A 22,309-nucleotide genomic window follows, 5' to 3' on the forward strand; every position below is an offset into this window, starting at 1 on the left:
CCTGCCTCCAGCCAGAGCAATCCCACCTACCTGCTAAGTCTGTCTTCCCCTGAGAGAAATCTAGGCAAAGAAGTCATTCCCCCCACCACCCCCCCTTCCTCCTTCCCTCCACCTCTGCCAGGAGTCTAACTTCAATTCTTCCTTCCAAAGTGAAAAAGCTCTGGGGCGCCAGCCTGGCTCAGTCAATAGAGCACGTGACTTTTAATCTTAGGGTCATGAGTTCAAGCCCCACACTGGGTGTGGAATCTACTTTCAAAAAAAATGAACAAAGTGAAAGAACTCCATTCCCACCCTGACCACAGGGAGGAAAGTGATATTCTCTCCTTTCCTAGACTGGGTCTCCCAATTTTTGCCCACCCACTCCTAGGGCAGTTCCCTGTCCCTTTCCTTTGTTCCCACAGTAGAGCTCCCCCTCCTCTCTGTCTGAAGCACGTACTTCCAGGGACTGGTCACGAAAGTCATGATACATGCACCCCGCCGGCCCCCCAACCCTCCCTCCCACTACCAGCTTTGGAGCTGGAGCGGGGGGTGCAGAGAGAAGCAATCTTACCCTGGAGATCCTGGACAAGGGGGAGCAGGACTCAGCAAAGAAGTCAGAGGTTTTGTCCTCAAATATTGTTTAATAAATAGATAAAATCCACTAGATTGATGCAGCACACTAAGGTCAGAGGAGAGGGGAAACTAGGGAGAGAAGAACCCCTGAGTCGGCAACACAACCTCCTCCCCAACCCTCTGGGTTTAAGGCACTTTCAGGGGGACAGGTCCTTGGGGTCCTATTAAGGTGAATGGGAGAAGGAGGGATTAGGGTCCCCTCCCCCACTTTTGCATCAGGACCTCACTGCCCTTCTCCCCCGACCCCCACAACCCCATTCTTGATCTGCCCTCATCTCACAGTGTTCTAAGGGGAAGTGTGTTCTAAGGGGAAGTTTTGGGAGGTGCTCCTTGTAGGGGGTGGGGGGAGACATCTACGCCCCTGAGGAAAGAGATCCTGTCACATCCTGATGGGACTCCAGCAACCCACTCTACCCTCTTCATCCCAAGGAGCCATATCTGGGGAAAGGGTGGAGGGGACCCACAGGCCAGGCTGGGACGGAAGCAGCTAGGCGGTGCCTGACACGGGATGCCCCTCTGAGCCTGGCTCAGGGTGCCCATCCGCAGCCAGGATGGGGTGTGCATCGGGGCCCTCCCGCCGGGGGCTGCCCCAGTTGTTCCTCAGGATGGTGCCCGTCTTCTCCTCTTTGAACTGCTGTCGGTCTTCCCGCGGGATCTTCACCGCGTGGTACTGGGGCACGGTGGCCTCGGGGTACCGTGCCCGCTTGAAGAATCCCATCTGTAAGGACACCAGGCCCAATGTGAGGAGTGTGCAGGGCTGAGGTCCCTGGAGCAGATATCAGCACAGCACAGAGCCTTGCCTCCACCATCACTGGGACAGAAAGTACCAACTACGGCTGAAAGGGGTTGCGTTGGACAGCATCCAGTGCAGTGCGCGGCCCCTGCAGGTGCCATAATCAATGCGGGGTCCCCAGGTCCTCACTCACAGAAAGAGAAAGACCAGGAGGGGCCAAGGGTGCAGGACCAAGGACATATCCCTTGGCTCCTGGAAGAGGGAGTTGAAGATGGAACGTCAGGACCGCTGACCCCACCCAAACTTTTTAAGAGACCCAATAGCATGCCCCAGGACATAAACGAGATCTGAGGCAAAACATCGCTCCCTAGACCCCTGCATACTTGGAATGACTCCTCTCGAGCCTCAGATGCACACAGCCCGAGTACTCAAATGGCATCTTCCTCAGGGCAGGGCCCTCTCATCCATGAATATGGTGGCCTAGCCCCTTCCTACATCGTGAACATGCTGGCCCTTACACACGAAAGTGGAAATGTGTCCCTTGCACACTCACACTCAGGACTGCCTGAGACTCCTACATGCTCCAACTGCACGGCATGTCCTTGCACGTTTGTCTCTGCACGCCCATGCCCACAGAAAAGCCATGCACGAACCTTCCTGCACTCCCACATGCTCATACGCTGGGAGCCCACCCACCCCTCTGCGCATGCCTCAGGCTATGTATACTCACCTTATAATCTCACCCTTATGATAACCACCCACCCCAGTTCCTAGAACTCACACCACCCTCATGCAATCTCAGTTCTTCACCCTGCACATTCTTGGTCCCCTGAATGCCGGGGGCTCTACTCACAGTTACACACACATACACACACACACACACACACACACACACACACGTGCACACACACACACACACACACGCGCGCGCACACGCACACACATGCACACACACAATTACCCCGCAGTCCCTGGGCCCCCAGCTTCCACGGCCGAGGGCTGCACAGCCAGACGGGCCCGGTGATAGTTGGTGGGAAAAGACGAGCTCTGGCTGCTCCGATGGAAGAAGCCACACTGGGATGTCAAGGGGGGGGGGGGGGGAAGGGAGCAAAAGAGGTGGAGGATGGGAAGACTCAAGAAGGATGGAGGCCCTTATCTCTGCTCTGTCCCCCCTCTCATGAAAGCAGGGAGCAGGGAGTCTGGTGCCAGTTTCATGAAGGTATCCATCTCCCCTAAGACTGGCCAGGCTCCCAACAGTGTAGATGCTAATCCAGAGGCTTGGTCCACTGATGACTCACATTTGCCCAACAGTGTGCTTGGTCAGCAACTGGTCCAGGGAAGACTAGGGCCAGTCCCCCATGGGGCCCCAAGAACATGCATGGTTCCCCAGAGCCCCATTGTGGCATGTGGTTCAGGGTATGACCACTGATGGTGGATGTGATTCCGTGTACTGACATGTGCATGTGCATGCTTTTACATGGAACCCCAGACACAAATGTGATTCCATCTATACTACGTACGAAGACAGTTCCAGGTAGAGCCTGGTACGTGGAGGCTCCGAGCTCAGTCCTGGAGGTAGTCCCTGGAGTTAAGTGTCACCGCTGTGCCTTCTGTGTCACAGTTCCCTTCTCGGCCTTACCTGCCAGGCTCCAGTGAGATCAGACCACACTTCCCTGCCTCTATGACTTTGCCTCCCTTGATCCCACCCACCTCATCCCCCACATCCACATCCTACAACCGCACCTTCTTCTAAGCCAACTGCTCTCGAGCTCTCTCACCTCTGAACTCCCACTGCACTGTCTTGCCTTAGCGCCTTCTGCCTTGTCCTTAACTACAAGGCTCACCTCCCCCACTAGACTGACTCTCAAATCCTTGAGGCCGAGATCTGCATCTGACTTCTCTCTGAGATGTCCAAAGCCTGAGAGAGTCCCTGGGACATACAAGTGTTGAGCGCAGGCTGGCTGAACAAATGAGAGTGTGGCTGGGAAGGAGAACCACAGCATGAAAGGCCACCTGCCTGGCAGGGAAGACCCCTGGCCCCACCCCCCCGAGCCTCACCTTCCACATGAGCAGCACCAGCAGCGCCAGCACCAGAAGCCCGGCCAGTACAGCCAGGAGGATGACCCACCAGGGGACTCCTTCTGCCACCACAGCCACAGGGTCCAGGTAAACCATCACTGGGATCTGGGGAATGAGGGGTTAAGAGAATAAGGGCTGGCACAAAGGGAAAGAAGAGCGTCCTCACCCCAACATCCCCAGGCCTGCAGCTCACCACTGTGGAGGCGTCTCTGAGCAGCAAGTTCTTGATAGAGGACTTCACAGTGATGTTCGCTCGCACAATCACTTCCAGGGACTTCACAGCTGAGTACTCCTAAGGGAGCAGGGAAGGACAGCCTCCTCCTGAATGCCCCATGCCCCCCATCTCCCCTCCCCCCCAGCTCCTGAATTTGTAAATGGAAGGGTCCCCAACCCAGAGGGTATTTCTGTCTGTCTTGGGTTAAGAGTGTGCTGTATTTCGGGAGAAGGCAGAAGCAGCGGTGAGTCCCAGACAGACTGCTGGGGAAGAAGACACCAGTCCGGCACCCCCACAGGGCTCTTACCTCCAAGAAGGTGCTGTTCCAGAGGCGGCCCCAGACGTGCAGCACAGCAGCTCGGTCAAAGCTATATAGAGGGCAGCTGAACACCACACAGTTGGCAGTGCCCCGGACACAGTCCTAGGGACAAGGACAGGCAGGGCTCTGAGCCACTTGGCCCCAGCCCTCTGAGCATACGGAGGGCCCAACACCCTCACATATGTGTTCACACAGACACAGAGTCTGCCCAGAGCCTTCACTCCACCCCTCCATGAGCTCCCACACCTTGGACCCCCTTTTCCCCTTGTTCCTCACTCATGTCTCTCCCATTTTCCTTACCCGACCTCAAACTCACCTTCTCCAGGAAGTCTTTCCAAACTAACCCCATGGTCCAAAAGAGCAGCCTACCCCAAATCTGCTCTATCTGGCCTTGAAATACGTGGATAGCAGGGAGGGGGTCTCTTACTTGACATCAGCAGCAGAGTAACTTCCCCAATGAATGCTTATGTTATATAACAATGGCTCCCTTTACTGAGCACCACTTACCTGCAAGGTACTTATTAAAGCTTCACAACTGTCCTGCAAGGTGCATATTATTATCATCCCCATTTTCCAAACTAGGGAATTAAAGTTCAAAGAGGCCAGGTGCAGGACTCCTGGCTGGCTCAGTCAGTGGAGCATGCAACTCTTGATCTCGGGGTCATGAGTTCAAGCCCCATTTTGGGTATAGAAATTACTTTTAAAAAAAAAAGAGGGGGGTACCTGCGTGGCTCAGTCCGTGGAGCATGCAACTCTTGATCTCAGGGTTGTGGGTTTGAGCCTCACACTGAGCTTGGATATTACTTAAAAATAAAATCTTGGGGCGCCTGGGTGGCTCAGTCGGTTGAGCGACCAACTTCAGCTCAGGTCATGATCTCACGGTTTGTGAGTTTAAGTCCCGCATCGGGCTCTGTGCTCACAGCTCAGAGCCTGGAGCCTGCTTCTGATTCTGTGTCTCCCTCTCTCTCTGCCCTTCCCCCACTCATGCTCTGTCTCTCTCTGTCTCAGAAAGAAATAAACATTAAAATAATAATAATAAAAATAAAATCTTAAAAAAAAAAAAAAAAAAAGGCCTGGTGACCTGCCTCAAGTTGCACAGTTAGCAAAGCTGGTAAGTGGTGGGACAGATATTTGAACCCAGGTCCATGGTGGGCAAAGCCACATGCCTACACTAAGCCCAAACCCACAGACGGAGGAGGAGGCTGTCCCAGGAGCTGCTGTGGGACAGGGGACTTAAGCCCTGCTCCTTCCAGGTCAGACCTAAATTCACTTGGCCCAATCCCACCTGATGATCCAATTGCCTAAAATTTGTGTTATAGTCACCACACTTCATGTACAGAAGAATGGCTTTGAAAGCATTCGAATTCTTTGCATGGTCTTTTATTTTGCCACTTTTGAGCAATTCAAGAATCCTTGATCGGTTTGTCTAAAAGCAATTTTAAAGTCTTTAAGTTTATTTCTTTACTTTGAGAAAGGGTGCGGGGAGAGAGAGACAGAGAGAGAGAATAGGGGAGAGGCAGAGAAAGAGAAAGAGAGAATCCCAAGCAGGCCTGATGTGGGGCTCAAACCCGTGAACCGTAAGATCATGACCTGAGGCAAAATCAATGACACTTAATCAACTGAGCCTCCCAGGCGCCCCCCTCTAAAAGCAATCTTAAGCAAAAGAATAGATTTCAAGTTCTTATTAAAAAGGGAGGCCTTTCAAGGGAAATTAGTCATGTAGAAAAAGCAGGACAACACACGTAACAGGGAGCCTGCTGTTTTTCAAGTTCGGACTACCCGCACGTGCCTTCATCTTGCCTCCTGCCATGCTCCTGCTATTCTCTAGTGGAGCAGGGAGGCTGAGGGCCCCCACAAGAAACAGGTGCTCTGGTGGAGCTCCCTCCCAGACAGATGACACCAGAGCTGGCCCAACTGTTTAAGATCCCCCTGCAAACTATCTCTTTGACTCCTTCTACTGCCCACTCCTCCATAGCTGGGATTTACCTCCTTGCAACCAGGCCATAGTCTGCCCCCACCACCACCCCCCCAGTCTGCCCCTCCACACTCTCACTGCCAGCACCATCCTACAAGGGTCGAGCACAGAGCGCGTGCTCATCGGCTCAATATATCTACTTAAAGAACCAAACTATGTAAAACAAGGAATTGATTGTGCGGCTAACTGGCTGTAGGTCAAGTGCCCTGCTCTGGACTGAGTACTTGGTGGCCATAGGGGACCTGTAATGTCAGCAGCTGTGACGTAACCTGTCTTGTCAACTCTGTCCAAGTGTCTGGCCATCACACCTTTCAACAGGCCAGCCTCTCAGACAGCCACCCCCTAAAGCTCCATGTCCCCCAGCATCCCGTCACAGCACCAACACCCCTGCCCTTCATTCCCACTGTACCATGTCTGCCCTGCCCTCACCAGGGTGATGTTTTTCTTCTTCTCGGCAGAGGACACTGGCCACCAGGATGTGCTGGGCTCTGGCTGCTCAGGATGTTCCTGCTGCTCCGGCTGCTCCAGCTCCCTCCGCCTCCTATCCCTGCTGTCCACGTCCTGGATGCAGGGAGTGGAGGCAGTGAGCATCCCTCCAAGCAGCAATCCTGAGGTGGCCTCTCCTCCCCCACTGCCTTCCTCCTGGCCCTCCCTCCGGCTTCCCAACCCCACGACATCCCCAAAGTCTAACCACCCCCACCCTGTTTCAGTGGCCCCGACCACCCTGCTTAAGCCTCACCAGTTGGAGGATGTTGGGCCTCGGGGAACAGAGCCCCTTCTGCCCAGGCCCTTGCCCGCCCTCCAGCTCCACCCGCATGGGGTACAGCAGCCACTTTCCGTTGGCAATCTCATGGGGCCACATGATGTTGAGGAAGGCAGAGCCCAGGGTGTTAAGCGACTGGCCTTGGTTGGAGACCTGTGGGCACAAATAAATATGAAGGGAGGGAGCTTGGTTTTTGAACAGTCCCTAAATCTGCAGAGATAGAGGAGACAAGGGCTGAGGGGAAGGCCTCAGGAAGCAGAATTTCAACAAAGACTTGGGATCCTAGACCCCACCAAGCATCATTCTCTGCCCACTCCAAACCAGGAAGACCTGGAGATGTCACTGCAAGGGTGGGAGGCCCCAGTCAAGCAAGGGCAGAGTTCTAAGGAGAAACATCATCCCTCCCCCTCTGTCCCCATCCCCCAGCTGATGGCCCTGGCAGAAAAGCTTCCCTGGACCCTCATGGCCTACCCAGACCAGTAGGTGAGATGTCCATACAGACATGACCAGAAAATGGTCAACTGAGGCCCCAACACAAACACCTGCCCACAACCAAGGTCCAGGAGCAAGGGGAGGCCCTGAACTTGCCGAACCATCATGCCGCCATAGGGTAGAAGAACCACAGCTCTTGGGACATGTCTCAGCCTCTCTACGTGCCAAAAAAGGAGGGGCCTTACCAGGACACTCACCGTGACCTCATACTTGACCTTGCTGCCTATATCCCGCTCAGACCGCATGGCGCTCTCGCCCCGCACCACACCAGAGAAGAAGAGCTGCTGGGGAATGGCCACCCTGGCGCAGAAGGGTCAAAACGGGGGCTGAGGAAGCCTGGGGCCTGGCTGATTGGAGGGTCAGTAGGCAGAGCCCGGGCCAGGGCTCGGGAGTAGCAATGCGTCCCCCCTTCCAGCAGATATGCCCATTTGGTCGGAGCTTACCCCGTGATGGACAGCGGCAGCTCAATGAAGACACGTGCTCGGGCAGAGACCGGATGAAGCTCCTGCTCACTGATCCTGCCATATGAGCAGGAGCAGGCATGGGCAGGGGGCACAGGCACCACCCCAAGGGCTCAGATGAAGACAGCAGAGCCCCACCCAGGTGGACATCAACCAAGCTGCCCCCACCCTCACCACACCCTGGCCCCACCAGGCTTACGTGGCCAACAGCAGCTCCACTTCCAGCTCTGTGGTCTCAATAGTGATCCCTGAGGTGCTAAGGATGAGGTAGAAGGTGACCTAGACCAAGAGTGGAGAAAGATTAGGGTCAGGGAAGGCTAAGGGCAGGAGAAGGGTCTGGTCTTAGACGGGCACTCCAACAGAGATAAGGGCTGACATGCTCACCTGGGCACCTCTCTTCATGGGGTTCCCCAGCTCACACTCGACATGGGAGGCATTCTCGTTGGACAGGCAGAGCGGCTTCTCCTGCAGTGGGGAGGGAAGGAGAGGTTAGTTTGGGTTACTGGAGCCCCCAAGACCCCACCCCCACCCCGCTGCAGGTCCTCACCGCAGGGTCCAGGGCTCGGACTCCTGAGTAGTGCAGGGAGGCAGGGAGGGTGACCAGAAGCTGGGCTTCATGAGCATCATCCCCATCAGCCTGGGGCTGGGCTGGATCCGAGGGCAGGTTGGTGACCGTCAGCTCCAGGCCAATGACTGGCTGCCCACTCAGGGCAAACAGGGCTGTTGTCCCATCTGTATCCCTGGAGGTCAGATCCCATTCACTCTAAATCTGAACATCTCCCTCTGCCTCTCCCACTCCTGCCTCCTCCTCGCCCAGTGCACGCTGCCTGCTTCTACCCCCTGAGTCTCTCCTCCCACCAGCTCCCTCACATTGGCCTCCACACCAGTCCAAACCTCAGGTCTTCCCACACTCCAGAGAATCAGACTAGGAGTCAGGAGACCTCCCTTCCAGTCCGAGCTCCCTTGCTTACCCACCTGGGGGAAGTGACTTAACCTCTCAAGGCCCCCGTTCTCTATCTATAAAGGGACTAATAATAATTCCTACCTCACCGGGTTGGGAAGACTAAACAGTGAGCTGTATGTACTTTATATTATCATATACATTCACATACATATACTATCATATATCGTGAAGGCTTGTTATTCTTCGCCAGGAGAGCCCCTATGGCCCCATCACTGATCCTCATCTTCTGAATTATCACAGATCCTCCCCAGCCTCGGCCTGGCCCTCCTGAGGGGGCTTCCTTCTCTTCCTTGAATTCTCGCCTTCCCACCCCACCTGACCCCTCACTCATCCTCACATGGGCAGAGGTTGGAACTCCGTGTCGCTGACCCGGGCACAGAAGCGAGCATGAACCAGCTGCAGGTTGCTCTGACAGATCTTGTCTTCACCACAACCTTGTTTCAGGAAGTGGATCTAAGGAGAGATTTGAGGAGAGGGTGATTCGTAGGTGTGAGGCAGGGGATGAATGTGTCACTAAGGCATACAGTGGGGTAGAGTATCACAAGATTAAGCAACCTGGGTTCAACTCTCAGATCTGCTGCTTACTAGCTGTGTGATATTGAGCTGGTCACTGACCACCCTGTGCTGTGTCCTTTTCAGTAAAACAAGCATGTGATGATGACAAGGTAGAGGCCAGCAGGTAAGTCCACAGCGAGGCCACATTTCCCTAGCCTCCCTTGCATGTAACTGAGTTCCAGATTTAGAACATGAAGAGAAGTGAAGAGCATCCCTTCCAGACTGGCCAGGAGGGCCATACAAGGAGCTTCATGTTCTTCCTTCCAGGTGATAAGGAGGGAGGCTACCTAAGGACCTTGGAGGCCACATCTGAAGATGGCAGATCCCTATGAGCCCAGGCCCCTGAATGAATGCATGGGATGGAGGATTAGTGTCCCCTCTGACTAGGAACACATGATCACTTGGGCCATTTTCCATTTGGGGGTCTACTTGTCACAGCACCTAGAGATATGAGGAACTGCTGAGGTAGCACATAAAAGAGTTTTGAAAGCTACAAATGCATGTCACTGGGAGGGACAATGATCACTGCTTCTCCTAGCCCCTTCTCCTGAGCTAAACCAGAACCCATGGCTCACCTCTGCCCTCTGGGTGCTGGGCTGGTGGGCATTGAGGATGGGGGCCACTGGGGGCAGACCCTGGCCAGGAGCCTGTCGCCGGAGCCGTGGGGTCTGGAGACTGTAGGACAGGGTCACCACAATGGCCCGAAGCTTGTCTTTGACATTTTCCTGGGAAGAGGAAAGATGGACAAGGATACAATCTTCAGGCCCCAACCAGATCTAGGACAGATTTTGAAACCTGGCAAGAAGATTAGGGAGGTGAAGGAGAGAGGTGGAGACCAGAGCTAAGGGGAGGGAAAGCGACTGGGATGGAAAAGGGAGGAGCCCAGGATCTAGGGTTTTGAGGACCATGTGTGACAGGGGAACCTGCCATCTCCATCTCCAGGGAGGACAGAACTTGTACTCTGGATATAGAAGGCGGAAGACACAAGAAGGCAGCTGGCGAGGAGAAGGTCAGCCTATAAGGGAGGCTTCCCAAAAGTGGAGATCAGAAAATGAGGTGTAAGCATGTTTGGGAAGAAGCTAAGAGGAATCAACAAAAAGAGACCATGCAATGACAATGACTCTCAGAGGCCAAGGGGTTAGTGTCCACCTGTAGCTGGAACATGGTGTCTCCACAGACTCGGTCATGCTGGTGCTTCAGCCACACGGTGCCTGAGGCCTGGTGCTTGGGGTCATCTGGGCCACGGCTCAGGAAGGTCACACGGGGGACCTGGCCCCGGAGCCTTCGGTCTGTGTCCCCATCTAACACATAATCCAGGGCTATGGAGTGTGGGGAGAGGAGGGGAGCCAGTGAGCTGGAGAACTGCTCTAATCTGACCCTATCTCTGAGATGCCTTTCTCTCCACCTCAGAGTGACCCACCCTGAAACCCAAAGGGTGGAAAATGGGAGGAGAACCTCACTCACCCACAATAGGGCTGTAGCTGCTGGGGGTTGCAATGTAGCTGAAACAGACCCGCAAGTCCACACTGTGGGGGCAAGGGTAGCTCCTGAGCCAGGCAAGACCGATGGGCCAACACCTCACTCCTGTCGCAGCCCCAGTCCCCAGCCCCACACGGGGCAGAGGAAGAAAAGGGGAAAATCGACCCTGAATTTTCCCTGCCTCCCCTTGGATCCCACCTCACCAGACTGAGTGGCCAGCAGCACAGTTAGGCTGTTCTAGATCAATGGCTCGGGGAGCAATGAAGACCTCATGCGACACATGAAGGACGGGTCTGGCCCTGTGGAATGAGGAGTTGAGAGCACAAGAAACATGAGACTATGAGGCAGGGAAAGAGAAGAGCTGGCCTTAAGGAGGGAGAGGCAAAGGCAGAGGAGGGGGCTGATCACCTGAAGAGCACAGCAGTGTCAGCCAAGGAGCCAACCAGTAGGTCTGGGTAATGATTCCCATCCACATCCAGGCCACCGGACAGGGAGTAGCCAAAGCTCTTTATGCCCACGGCCTCACCCTCCAGCACCTGCAGGACCAGACCATCAGCTCCCCACCAGCATCACCCCCAGCCTGCCCCCTGCCCTCTGCTGTTGTGCCTCCTTTATTTCCCCCACACCCATTACCCCCACACCTCATCCCAACGACCCCCTCTTACCTGGGAAGGTTTGATGACAACCCCCAGGCTGCTCCCATGGTAGATAAAGACTTTCCCATCGCCATCAAAGGGAGCCCCCACAGCGATATCTGTGGGTGTGGGAGAAAGGTAATCAGACTGGGGCGGGGCGGGAAGATGGGGTCCAGGCCCCAACTTTCCCTCAGTCACTCAGTTCCATATAATATGCTTTCTATTTTATTGAGAGGCTACTAAGTCCCAGGCACCTTACACACATCATCTTTAAGCCTCTTAGCTACTCTCTGCAGATATGACTATCAGAAAGGTTACTTGCCCAATGTCCCAAAGCTGGTAAAATGATAAAGCTCAGATGTGAGCCCAGGTTGCTTCTCTCTCAGAGCCCTCAGAAGGCCTCCCCCTTGACCTCTGAGGCACTTCCCCATCCCTGCTCCTGCCCCCTCCCACCCCTGAGGCTTTCCAGTTCCCAATCACACCTGCAAAGCCATCTTGGTTGAGGTCCCCCAAGACAGCCAGGCTGATCCCGAACATGGAGTCAGGAGAGCCACAGAGCCGGAGAGGGGAGACCCCAGCCCAGTGACCCCCCTGGTTCATGTACACATACACGGCACCCCCCAGCTCTTCTTGGCGCTCAAAGAAGTAGGGGGCACCCACTACCAGGTCTGCCCAGCTATGGAGAGAGGGAAATAGTCAGTGTGGCTCCCTCCCCAGCCAGGGGAGTCAGACAGATGCCAGAGGCCCCTGAGACCTCCTAGACCCAGCCTCCCCCAGGCTGCACTCCCCTGTGCCCACTCTTACCCATCATTATTGAGATCGGCCACAGCCAGTGAGTAGCCAAAGCCGGAGGTCAGGCGCTCCCCAGACAGCATAACTTCGGGCACCAGGCGACTGGCACTGTCTTTGCGCAGAATGACCACAGCACCCTTGTGGTTGGCACGGGGGGCCCCTGCCACAAAGCTCAGCTCTTCTGCACGCACCAGACCCTTCCCCGAGTCGATGGAGAAACCTGGGTGGGGCGGCTTACCAGTGAGCACTCCCCAAAAGATTTAGGAGCCAGGGTGTGTCCAAGCTCCCCCCACTTTGCCCCCTCCTCACAGGTCCAGAGCCAAAAGGTAGAGGTGCCCTCCAAGTTATCAGCACGACAGCTGGACTGCTCTACCTCCCCCTCCAGAGCCCTGGAAGCCCTCCCACACCCAGAGGCTGGAGTTTGGCACAAGAAGTGAGATGAGATCAGCCTTGGGGACTGGGGAGGAAAGACAAAGGCAATGACTAGGAAGGCCAGCCAGCTGGGCAGGAGCCGAGCAGGGCACCACACGTAAAGTTCCCAGGGAACGTCTCCCCTCTGCACACCCAGGTGGCCCCAGTCCCATCCAATGCACCTTCTTTGCCCCCACTCCCAACGCACTCACAGGGAGAGGAAGTCTTCATGTGGACAGAGGGGAGCCAAAGGGGAGTGGGAAAGAACTTGGTTCACCCAAACATCTCCCAGGCCTCGTTTCCTCCCCCTCTGCAGAGGGATGCAGTTGAGACAAGGAGAGGGACTTACCAACAAGGCTAGGGCTTTCTCAGGCATGTGCCCACCGTCCACCCTTCAGAGAAAGTCCCACTAAAGCTCCACCCTCCTTCTTTCCCAGTACGGTCTCAGCCCACCTGGTTCTTCCTCCATGGAGACCCCAGGTCACATCCCCCTAGGCCATCCCCCTGGGGGCATCTTCTCAGGCCTGGTCACGGCGCCCAGCTCTTCTCTGAAATTTGGGCCCAACATGGATTTCCCTGGGTGTATGTTGGTGAGGGCAGGGCAGGAGAGGAGGGGAGGCCAGGCCAAGCCCCCAGGGCCCAGGGAAGCTTACAAACCTAAGTAGCTATTCAGGGCCAAGTCTCCGGCTGGTCCTGGGAGCCGGTCAGCGGGGTCCAAAGTTTTATACACCAGCTGGTCAGGGTCTGAGCTATCAATGTTGGTCACAAAGAGCAACCCTGCGGGGGGCAGGTAGGGGGAGACACCAGGGAAGGGACATCCAGAGGAGGGGCCACAGAGTGGGGAGACAGAGTCAGACATAAAGGCAAGAAGAAGGAGGCACAAGAGGAAGAGGTGGAGAAAGAATATGAGAGAGACAAAGAGGCCAGAGAGATAAGAATCAGAGACAGAAAGAGAGAGAGAGACAGGGTGAAAGCCAGAGACAAAGACACAGAAGGATGGGAGCATGGAGAGGGATGACAAGAGAGAGGAGCAGAGGGTTAGAGCAGCTCTGGGCCAGGGAGGGGTCCCTACCAAAGTAGCTGTTGGCAGGGACCGGGATGAGGCGGGGGTCCTGCTCCTTCTCACCCCCCGCCTCGTAGGGCCCGTCGTCCAGGTGCGCCAGGTCCGCCGAGCCCTGCACACAGAGCTCCACCCTGGCGGTGCCTGCAAGGACAGACCCATTAGTGCTCCGGGGCAGGGAGCTAGGAGAACCTCTCAGGTCAGATGCCAGTTAGACAGGCACACAGGGACGCCCCTGGTCTCCCGTGCAGCCCTGTCTCTACCCCGTCCCCAGCCCAAGCTTCCTGGCCCCACAGACTTGCTGTCCCACTCACCAAGTGTCAGCTTGGCCAGCGGCAGCGTGCGGACACGGGGATGGGGGTGATGAGGTTGGGGAGTGAGCAGGCCCAGCCGTGCACGTGGGGGTTCATGCCAGCATGGTGAGGAACACTCGGCCATTCGAAGGACAGGAGACGTCCCCATCTGTGTGTGTGCTGGCACGATGGGGGTGGGAGATGTGCCAGTGCCCCAGGCCTACGTGGTGGTGAATGTGTGGGCATGCTCGGCCACGTGCTGCTCCCAATCCCATTTCTGAGGTAAGAGGCCATTTTGGTTCCCTTCTCCCCTCCCCAAGGAGTGACTCACCCTTCCAGTTATAGGTTCCCGGGGCCCCAAAGAGGAGGTAGTGGCTGTCAGGGGAGAAGGCGGCAGCTGTGCCCTGCTGGCAGAACCCAAATTGTTCATGGCCTTGGGGGCGACCCTCACAGAACTTCCATTCCCCGCCATCCAATTCATCACGGACGGCCAGGTCTTGGCTTAGCACAAAGCAACGACCGATCACATCCCTGGTCTCCAGGATCTGGTCTACTCGCTGCCGTGCCTCATACCGGTGTGCACAGGTCTGTGGGAGGAAGGGATGTGGGGTCATCCACTGTGTGGGCCAATGACCCATGAGAGCCACGCAGCCCGCATGCAGACGTGTGGCAGGCACGGTTTTGTGAGCACACACACATGCACACAGACACACACATCATGTGAGCATCGCCACTCAGCTCAGTGGTAGGCAATATATACGTAACTATCCCACTTGTGCCCACTCGCTTGTCCCAGAAGGGAAAAAGCCTTGTTCCACATTCTGCCCGGGCACCCGCAGGTACGACTAAGCCAGCACACAGCACTCTGCCTCTTTGACCATGTCATATGTGCCTGTCCCCAGCACACCAAGCTGGTCCTGTCTCTACACTTTTGTAAGTGCCACCACTTTGCAAAGAACTTCCTCCCCTCTCTGCTCCTGACACGTTGCTCATTCTGGAAAGGTTGCCTAAGATCTCTGCCATCTGCAGGAGTCTTTTCCGTCCACTCTCCTTTGGACTTTCACACAGTGACCGTACCCCTCACTTAACATTAACCATATTCTGCCCCACAGTGGCTTAATTGTGCATCTGTGTGTCAGTGATGATACAGGGAGAAACACGCAAAGAAAAAGAGAGAAGGAGCGTCTCCAGAACTATGTGGTAGGCTCTTTGCGCCGTGGACCAGGCTTTTCCTTGTCTTTACGTTTCCTCTCTTAGTAGCTAGCACAACACCTGATGCTTAAAACGTTCTCAGTAAGAGTTTGACAAATGGATAGATAGATAGATAGATAGATAGATAGATAGATAGATAGCTGGCTTTAAATTATAAGGACAGGGACCAGGGGTACCTGGGTGGCTCAGTTAGTTGAGCATCCAACTCTTGATCTGGGCTCAAATCATGATCTCAGGGTCATGGGTTTGAGCCCTGAGTTGGCCTACTTAAGATTCTCTCTCTTTCTCTCCCTGTGCCCCTCTCCCCGGCTCACACTCACTCTCTCTCTCTCTAAAAATAAAAATAAAATAAAATAAAAATAAGGACAGAGACCATGTCTTATACCTTTTTTCTATCTCCCTGAGGTCCTGGGAATTAGGCCATCATACTACATGCCAGCCTGTGTTCTATAAACACACCTGTGCACATGCACACCATATACACACTCACACACCCCACCCTTGCATACGGTCACAAGGAGTGATACTCACGACTATCTTGCCTCCAGGCCCCTGGCTCCGAACACTGACTCCCAACCACTGGTTCTCCTTGCTTTCTTTCTGCACATCAGCTGGAGGCAGGACACTGGGAATAAGGAGAGGGAAGAGGAGGCCAAGTCCTCTCCTCCCCTTCATGCGCTGCACCCCCTCCCCGCCCCTACAGGGACCACACCTCCACGGTCGATGTCCACTCTGTAGCAGTCGGTCTCTTCCAGGCTCAGGGGACAAGCGAAGAGGCCTCCAGTGCGATTCGCCTGCTGCCCAGGCAGAGCCAGGGCCTGCGGAGCACCCACCAGCAGCCTGCACAACGGGACAGAAGCAGGAGTTAGCAGACAGAACGCTGTGCCTCCCCAGGGCTGCCCAGGCCCGACCCCTCAGAACCAAGCCGAGTGTGGAGAACTAAGGAGTAGGGCCAGAAGTCAGTTTCCCCAAGTCTGGCGAGGACAAATTAATATACTTGGCCATGCAATCATCACATTACACACGCACATTCTATCTGGATGAGGGGCCACATGCACTGTAGATACACACACGTGCGCATGTGCCAAACAAAGCAGCCTGGCCAGCGCTGCTAGTTTGAAAGAACCGCCTGTTCCCAGCACCTGTTCCTGGCCAGGCCTTCCCTACCCACTTCCTGGCCCCATCCCCAAGCTCTACCCTCCTCCCCAAACCCAGTCCCGTTAGAACCCTCCCAGAAATGCCAAGAATGCTGAGAGCAGAAGCAACAGGAGCCCACACTGGTACCACAGGGTGGCCCAGGGAGCAGCCTCAGAGGCCAAGCAAGAGGCTAGATATGGGCCTGTTCCCCCACGCTTCATCCAGGGCCCACCAAAGACCCCACCCCACCCCCAGCAACCCTGCCAACCCCAGATTCCATCAGTCAGCTGGCCTGGAGGTAGGGGCCAGTTTCTCCTCTGTCTCCAATCCTACCCCCATTTTCTGCCCCTGTCCTGAATCCCCTTCCCCATTGTTCCTCCTCCTCCCCACACCCATGATTTTCCCCATTCCTCTCACCCTCCCTGCCCCCACCCTGTCCTCTCTCCTACCTCCCCCTCAGACGCTTTCCCAGCTACAACTTTCTTGGCAGGACAATTTTCCATGATCACAGCCAAGGTTTTTTCCCCAGGGGAGGACTGTGCTGGGAATGAAGGCTGCCTGGGTCCCCTGGGGCTGAACCCCAGGCCAGGAGTGAAGGAAGGGGTAAGGTGAGGTGACTGGCACCCAGCTGACTACAAGGATCTCTCTTCACAGAAGGAGAGACTCAAAAGTGGAAGCAGGGAAACCTCGAGGCCTCTCTCCCACATTCTTCCTCCATTTCCCTTGCTGGGGATGAGGCCCAAAGTGGTGTCGGGCAATATTGCAGACAGGCATCTATGGGGCACTGTGCCAGTCCTGAGGGGGAAGGGAGGGCACAGAGCCACACTCCCTTCCCACAGCTTTAGTTTCTTAGCAGCTGTCATCCCGCGTCAGAGCCAGTGTCCAGAGTGAGGAGGGGGCAGGGAGTGGCAAGGAAGACAGCGTGCATTCGGCATTCATCAACAGCTACGTATTGAGAACTTAGCATCTGCCAAGCCTTGTGTCAGGCACTGGTGAGACAAGGAAGTAGTATTTCTTCAGCACCTACTATGGGCAAGGCCTTAGGCTAGATGCCAAGGATATGAGGAACGAACGTTTGTCACCCTCTACCTAGGTTGTAGACATCAGGCTGGGCAAGTTACATGCATTCTCTCTTTTAAGCGTCACAGCAATCCTATATGAGGGTTCCTTTCTCGTCTTTCAGAGGAGGAAACTCACTCACATACATTAAGTAGGATGCTGGAATTCAAATCCACATCTGCCTAACTCCAAAACCCATGCCTTTTCCACCATAGCCAATGATGGGCCATCTCCAGAACACTGAGACCACTCCAGAGAAAGAACAGGAGGAAGGGGAGGGGAGGGTACCCTGCACAAAAAAGGAAATGACACGGCCAACCTTCCAACAAGTCCGCAGTACCCCCCGCCCCATCACCAAACTCAGAGATGGCCATGTCTTGGAGGACTGGGGCTATCTTACTCATCTCTGCGCTTGCCCCATAGGAGGCATGTGGATGCATTTGTTGAACGCACACGTTGTATGGACTCACAGAGACACCCAGTGCCTCAGCTGGTCAACACATAGCTAAGAACCAGAAGAAGCTAATATCAGTGTTTAGTGTTCACATCTCCCCTAGAGGTCTAAGTGGGGAGGAGGATGGAGGGAAGAGGTCCATATGGAAGAAAGAGGCTTGTGCACATACATACGGCCAGCCTCACTCTCAGTGGAGAACAGACCAGCCCACCCAACCTGGGAACAAGAGTTCCCACACACAGCCTCTCTAGTCCCTCCACCTCTGCCCTAGCCACACCCTTTTCTGGCTTCATCCCACAGTCCCCGGCCACCCCAGGTCTCTGGACACTGACTCCCAACCACTGGTTCTCAGCCACAGCTGTACCCATTGCAGACAAAAGCAAGAACACCTTGGCAGCTGGGGGGCAGAGGGATTCCCCAGGAGCCTGGCCAAGTAGAAGCAAAGGAGTAGCCCACTACCACCACACCTCTCAATTCTGCACACACTCCAGGGCTCTGACCCAAGGCCTGCCCTCTCTGACTCTCTCAAACTGGGTGGCCCTCTGGGGGGGAGGGGGGTGCTTGGCCCAAAAGTTGACTCAACCGGGGTGATCTGGCCAAGCCTTTGGATCCAGGTTTGCAGTAAGGCACTAAAGCTATTCTCTAGCTCTGTGGATCATGATACAGGAATAACAGTAACAGGAATAACACTTTCACAGCATTCCCTGTGGACTTTGCGCTATTCTAAGGGTCTCATACATACTAAGAACTCTTAATCCCCACAAAAACTCTATCTGGTAGTCCTACTGTTGAACTCCACTTTACAGCTGAAAGATATAAATGAGGCTGAAACCACAGAGCCAAGAAGGTTAGACTTCAAAGTCTCATCCAGGGGCAAGACTGAAAGACATCACAATGGGTGAAGCCTTTCAATCAGTGGGTGCTGGTGAAGGCAAACTGAAACTCAAAAGCTAGGGACTGAGCAAGGTGCCTGGTCCCTCACATGCCACCAGGCAGCAGAGCACCCCTTGCTGGAACCAAAGCAGGGTTAGACAGTCAGGCTCCTCTGGGAGTGCCCCCAGTTTGGCTCTGGGAGACAGAGTCAAGGGGCCACCTTCAGAGAGGAGGGGGAAATGACAAGAGACCAAGCTATTAAAAATAACTTAGAATTTGCCTGGAAATAGCTCAGAGAGTTCAGCATGTCCTAAAAAGGCCTCCAGTCCTGGAACTCTGGCAGATGGGGGAAGAAGGGAGGGAGAGACAAGATGAGGTAGGAAGCAGATAGAAGGCTGAAGAGATGAAGTCAGTTGCTTTCTATCTCTCCCAAAGGGTGGGGGACCACTGACCATGCTCCCTGATGACAGGGATAATGGAAGAAGATTAGAGCTAGCCCCTCCTTCCCAAGCTGGGGAAGAGAAATGAGCTCCTGTCCCTACCCTCTGCCCCCAAGCAAACACTATCCAGGAGAAGACAATCCCAATGGACAGCATTGATCCCAGTAATGGACACTTAGTGTGGCTTAGGCTCTGGCCTAGGAAAGAAAAGCCCCCTGGCAGGAGGGGGTGGGAAGCTTTCTTCCTCTTGTCCCTCTTCTTAAAATCATACATGCAGCTGGAGCCAATAGGATATGAAACATGACAGACATAGGCCCCACACATATGTGTCCATCTCCCAATGAGTCCTGAACTGAATAGGAAATAACTAGAATTGTACTCTGCCCCTCACTCCTCCCTGCCTTCCCCCACTACTGGGATTCCTAGACCTGGAAATTTCCTGAGGAGGAGGAAGGGGAGCACGAGCCTGGCCAGCATCCTTCTTGAGTCTCTGTCGCTGTTGCTGCTGCTGCTGCTGCTGCTGCTGCTACAACTTTTGGGGGTTCTGTTTTCTGCTCCATAATCAAACCACCTAGTACAGGCTGCCCTGTACCCTCCCAGGTCCTCTCCCAGCCTCATATTCTTGAGCCACAGAAATAAATGGCAGGTCTCCCCTGGTCTCCAGTGTCCTGCTGTCTTAATTCCATCCCATGGCAATGTTCTCACAGGAACTTATGTCTGGAGTCTAACCCTCCATCCTTCCCAGGGTGTCTTCAACCTCTCTGCCCTTTCCCTCTCCTCCTGCCCTAAGCAAAGACAAGACGTTCAGTCCCTCTTCCTGAGGAAATTGAGCCCTCTGACGGAGGGGAGTCACAGACCCTGGGACTGGAGCAAGGATGCAAGTTGGGGGGAAAACAAAAGGAGATCGTTCCCTGCCAAGACAAGAACCTCTCTCTCCCAACTCATCCCCAAAGCAAGACCCTCGGGGTCTCAGAGCCTGAGGGTACGCCTCCAGACCCAAGACAGATGAGGCAAGGTTGGAGTGTGGGGTATCTGTGGACAGCCTGAGTCGTCGTGGGGTTGGAAGACAGAGATGGGATGGGGGTTGGGGGAAATCTGTGGCTCGGGCACGGGGATTCTGGGCGGGTGCGGTGACTCACCAGCTCTGGGGTCGGGGCTGCAACTGCCGGTGCAGAGCCACAGAGAAGCCGAAGAGGCTACCCGGCTCGCCCTCCTTGCGCAGGGCGCCCATCACGTCCAGATTGAAGGCGACAGCCCCCGGGCAGAGCAGGCCGGCCAGCAGGGAGCCAAGAAGGTAACAAATCCCGGGGGAGCCCCGAGGACCACGGCCCGGAGTCCCGGCCATGCGGCGAACCTTGCGCGCGCTTCCCACGAGCTCAGGAAAACTCGCTCCCGCCCCAAGCTCCAGGTCTCCCACGGCGAGCCTCTGGTCTCGCGTCTCGCAGATCTTTCAGGGGTCTCGCAATCTCTCGCCTCGCCCCCCTCTCCCGCCGCCCCGCCGCCCCGCCGCCCCAGCACCCCTCCAGGGCAACTGCAGCGGCCGCAGCCCAAGGGTAAGCCAGAGCTCCCGCCTCCGCTCCCAGGGGCGCCGCCCCGCACCCCGGCTCCGCCCTCGGCCCCGCCCCTCGCCCGCGCGGCAGGTGGAGGCTTCGCTGCGCCGCAAAGGGATGCCCGGGCTGGCGACTCCGGGTAGGAAAGGGCCTGGCTCGGCGGGATCCCCACCCCAGCTTCGGCCCCGCCCCAGCCTGCGCGCTCCTGCCCTTCCCCCACTCCAGCCCAAACCCGCGAGTGGTGCGGGCGGCGCCTGGGAATGGGGGGAAGAGAAGTACAGATAGAAAGGGACCGAAAAAGAGAAAGGAACGTATGAGATGAGAAGTGCGTGACGCAGTCTGGGAAGAGAGATGCAGACGGAGAGATGAAAGGGGAGGGTCCTGTGTGGTCCTTTGGTGCTCCTTTCTCTCCAAGGTCAAGTAGAACGCCTCATTGCTTTTTGAATCACGCCGCTTCCCGCCCCATGCCATCCCACACCCCACCCCCCCCCCCCCCAGAAACGCCCAGCAATGACAACGGCTACGCTAGCCACGACGTCAGCATTCAGGGAGACTGAGGAAAAGATAGAGGAAAGAGGAGAGAGAGAAACTCAGCAGGTCTGGAGAGGAGAGCAAAAGAAGCAGGTAGAAAGAAAACAGAAAGAGAAAAGAGATGGAGAAAGAAGGGCAAGAGTTTGACTAATAAAGGCGGGGGGGGGGGGGGGGCGCTTGGCCGGCTCTGTCCATAGAGCATGAGATTCTTGATCTCCCAGTCTGAGTTGGAGCCCCACCTTGGGCAGAAAGATTACAAGAGAGAAAGAAAGAGAAAGAGAGAGAGAGAAGAAAGGAAGGGAGAGAGAGAGAAGGAGGAAGGAAGGAAGGAAGGAAGGAAGGAAGGAAGGAAGGAAGGAAGGAAGGAAGGAAGGGAGAAAATAAAAACACCCACAAGGAATGGAATGGAGAAAAGAAAATTACTGAGTCTGATACAAGAAGAGGAAATTAAGCAGCAAAAAGGGAGTGGGGGCCAAAGAAGGGCAAAGATGAAAAAGATTGGACCCAAGAGGGAGAGGGATGGAAAGGATGTCTTCATTGGAGAGGGCAGAGTTCCAGACTGGTCCAGGCAGGATCAGGGTGGGGCTTTGCAAGGATCTCCACAGGGAACTGCAAGCCTGTCCCTTTTCCTCTCCCTTTCCCCCAGGCTGAGACAGAAGCAAAGGGAGGGGGACATTTTCCAACCCTCTGCTATTTATAACTCCAATCCAGAAACGGAGCCAGGAGGAGAGATAGGAAATAATTTGGGACAACTGGAACCTAGCTTGTTCCCACCTCCCTTCTCATTGGGTGTTGGTCTTTTGTATATCCACCTGTCCATCTTTCCCTTGTCTATCTTGTTTTGTCTCATCTCAAACTCTTTTTGTCCCTCTTCTTGTCTCTGTCACTTGGAACCCTTCTTCAACAATTTTTCAATATCTATATGTTGTCTCTGCCCCTCAAACTTTATTACACTCTTGAGATTTTCTCTTCTCAGGGGCGCCTGGGTGGCTCAGTGGGTTAAGCGTTCAACTTAGGCTCAGGTCATGACCTCACAGTTTGTGGGTTCCAGCCCCTTCAACTCCCCTTCGGCCTCTGTACTGACAGCTCAGAGCCTGGAGCCTGCTTTGGATTCTGTGTCTCCCTCTCTCTCTGCCCCTCCCCTGTTCCCTCTCTGTCTCTCAAAAGTGAATAAACTTTTTAAAATATGTATTAAAAAAAAAAGATTTTCTCTTTT

General features: G+C 55.1%; 1 protein-coding gene across 4 annotated transcripts; it reads right to left on the reverse strand.

Annotated features, from left to right (window-relative positions):
* Nucleotides 1-702: 702 nt before the first annotated feature.
* Nucleotides 703-20,488, reverse strand: ITGA7 (integrin subunit alpha 7). Of its 4 annotated transcripts, XM_042946784.1 has the most exons (26): nucleotides 20,152-20,488; nucleotides 15,762-15,889; nucleotides 15,581-15,660; nucleotides 14,169-14,424; nucleotides 13,557-13,688; nucleotides 13,142-13,261; nucleotides 12,086-12,293; nucleotides 11,764-11,957; nucleotides 11,312-11,400; nucleotides 11,055-11,182; nucleotides 10,850-10,945; nucleotides 10,632-10,693; nucleotides 10,317-10,486; nucleotides 9,743-9,892; nucleotides 8,950-9,065; nucleotides 8,196-8,388; nucleotides 8,033-8,113; nucleotides 7,848-7,927; nucleotides 7,631-7,705; nucleotides 7,385-7,487; nucleotides 6,672-6,848; nucleotides 6,362-6,493; nucleotides 3,946-4,059; nucleotides 3,618-3,716; nucleotides 3,404-3,529; nucleotides 703-1,330 (listed from the first exon to the last, which is right to left on the reverse strand). In XM_042946784.1, the coding sequence occupies exons 1-26, from the start codon at nucleotides 20,355-20,357 to the stop codon at nucleotides 1,100-1,102; spliced, it is 3,546 nt and encodes a 1,181-aa protein (XP_042802718.1). In that variant the 5' UTR covers nucleotides 20,358-20,488; the 3' UTR covers nucleotides 703-1,099. The 4 variants fall into 4 exon arrangements, with proteins under 4 accessions (XP_042802718.1, XP_042802715.1, XP_042802714.1 ...); XM_042946781.1 differs by lacking the exon at nucleotides 13,557-13,688; XM_042946780.1 differs by lacking the exon at nucleotides 13,142-13,261.
* Between the last annotated feature and the right edge of the window lie 1,821 nt (nucleotides 20,489-22,309).

The sequence above is a fragment of the Panthera leo genome, chromosome B4 (assembly GCF_018350215.1).
Source record: "Panthera leo isolate Ple1 chromosome B4, P.leo_Ple1_pat1.1, whole genome shotgun sequence".
In the NCBI taxonomy this organism is placed as follows: domain Eukaryota; kingdom Metazoa; phylum Chordata; class Mammalia; order Carnivora; family Felidae; genus Panthera; species Panthera leo.

What these genes read in the sequence shown, in the direction of transcription:
- ITGA7 (XM_042946784.1), bottom strand. Translation starts at nt 20,357, where the DNA reads ATGGCCGGGACTCCGGGCCGTGGTCCTCGGGGCTCCCCCGGGATTTGT. An exon ending in CCCTGCCAACAGCTACTTTG is followed by an intron (nt 13,262 to 13,556) that starts GTAGGGACCCCT and finishes TGCCCCCCGCAG; the next exon opens with GGTTGCTCTTTGTGACCAAC. An exon ending in CTGCCGCTGTCCATCACGGG is followed by an intron (nt 7,488 to 7,630) that starts GTAAGCTCCGAC and finishes CTTCTGCGCCAG; the next exon opens with GGTGGCCATTCCCCAGCAGC.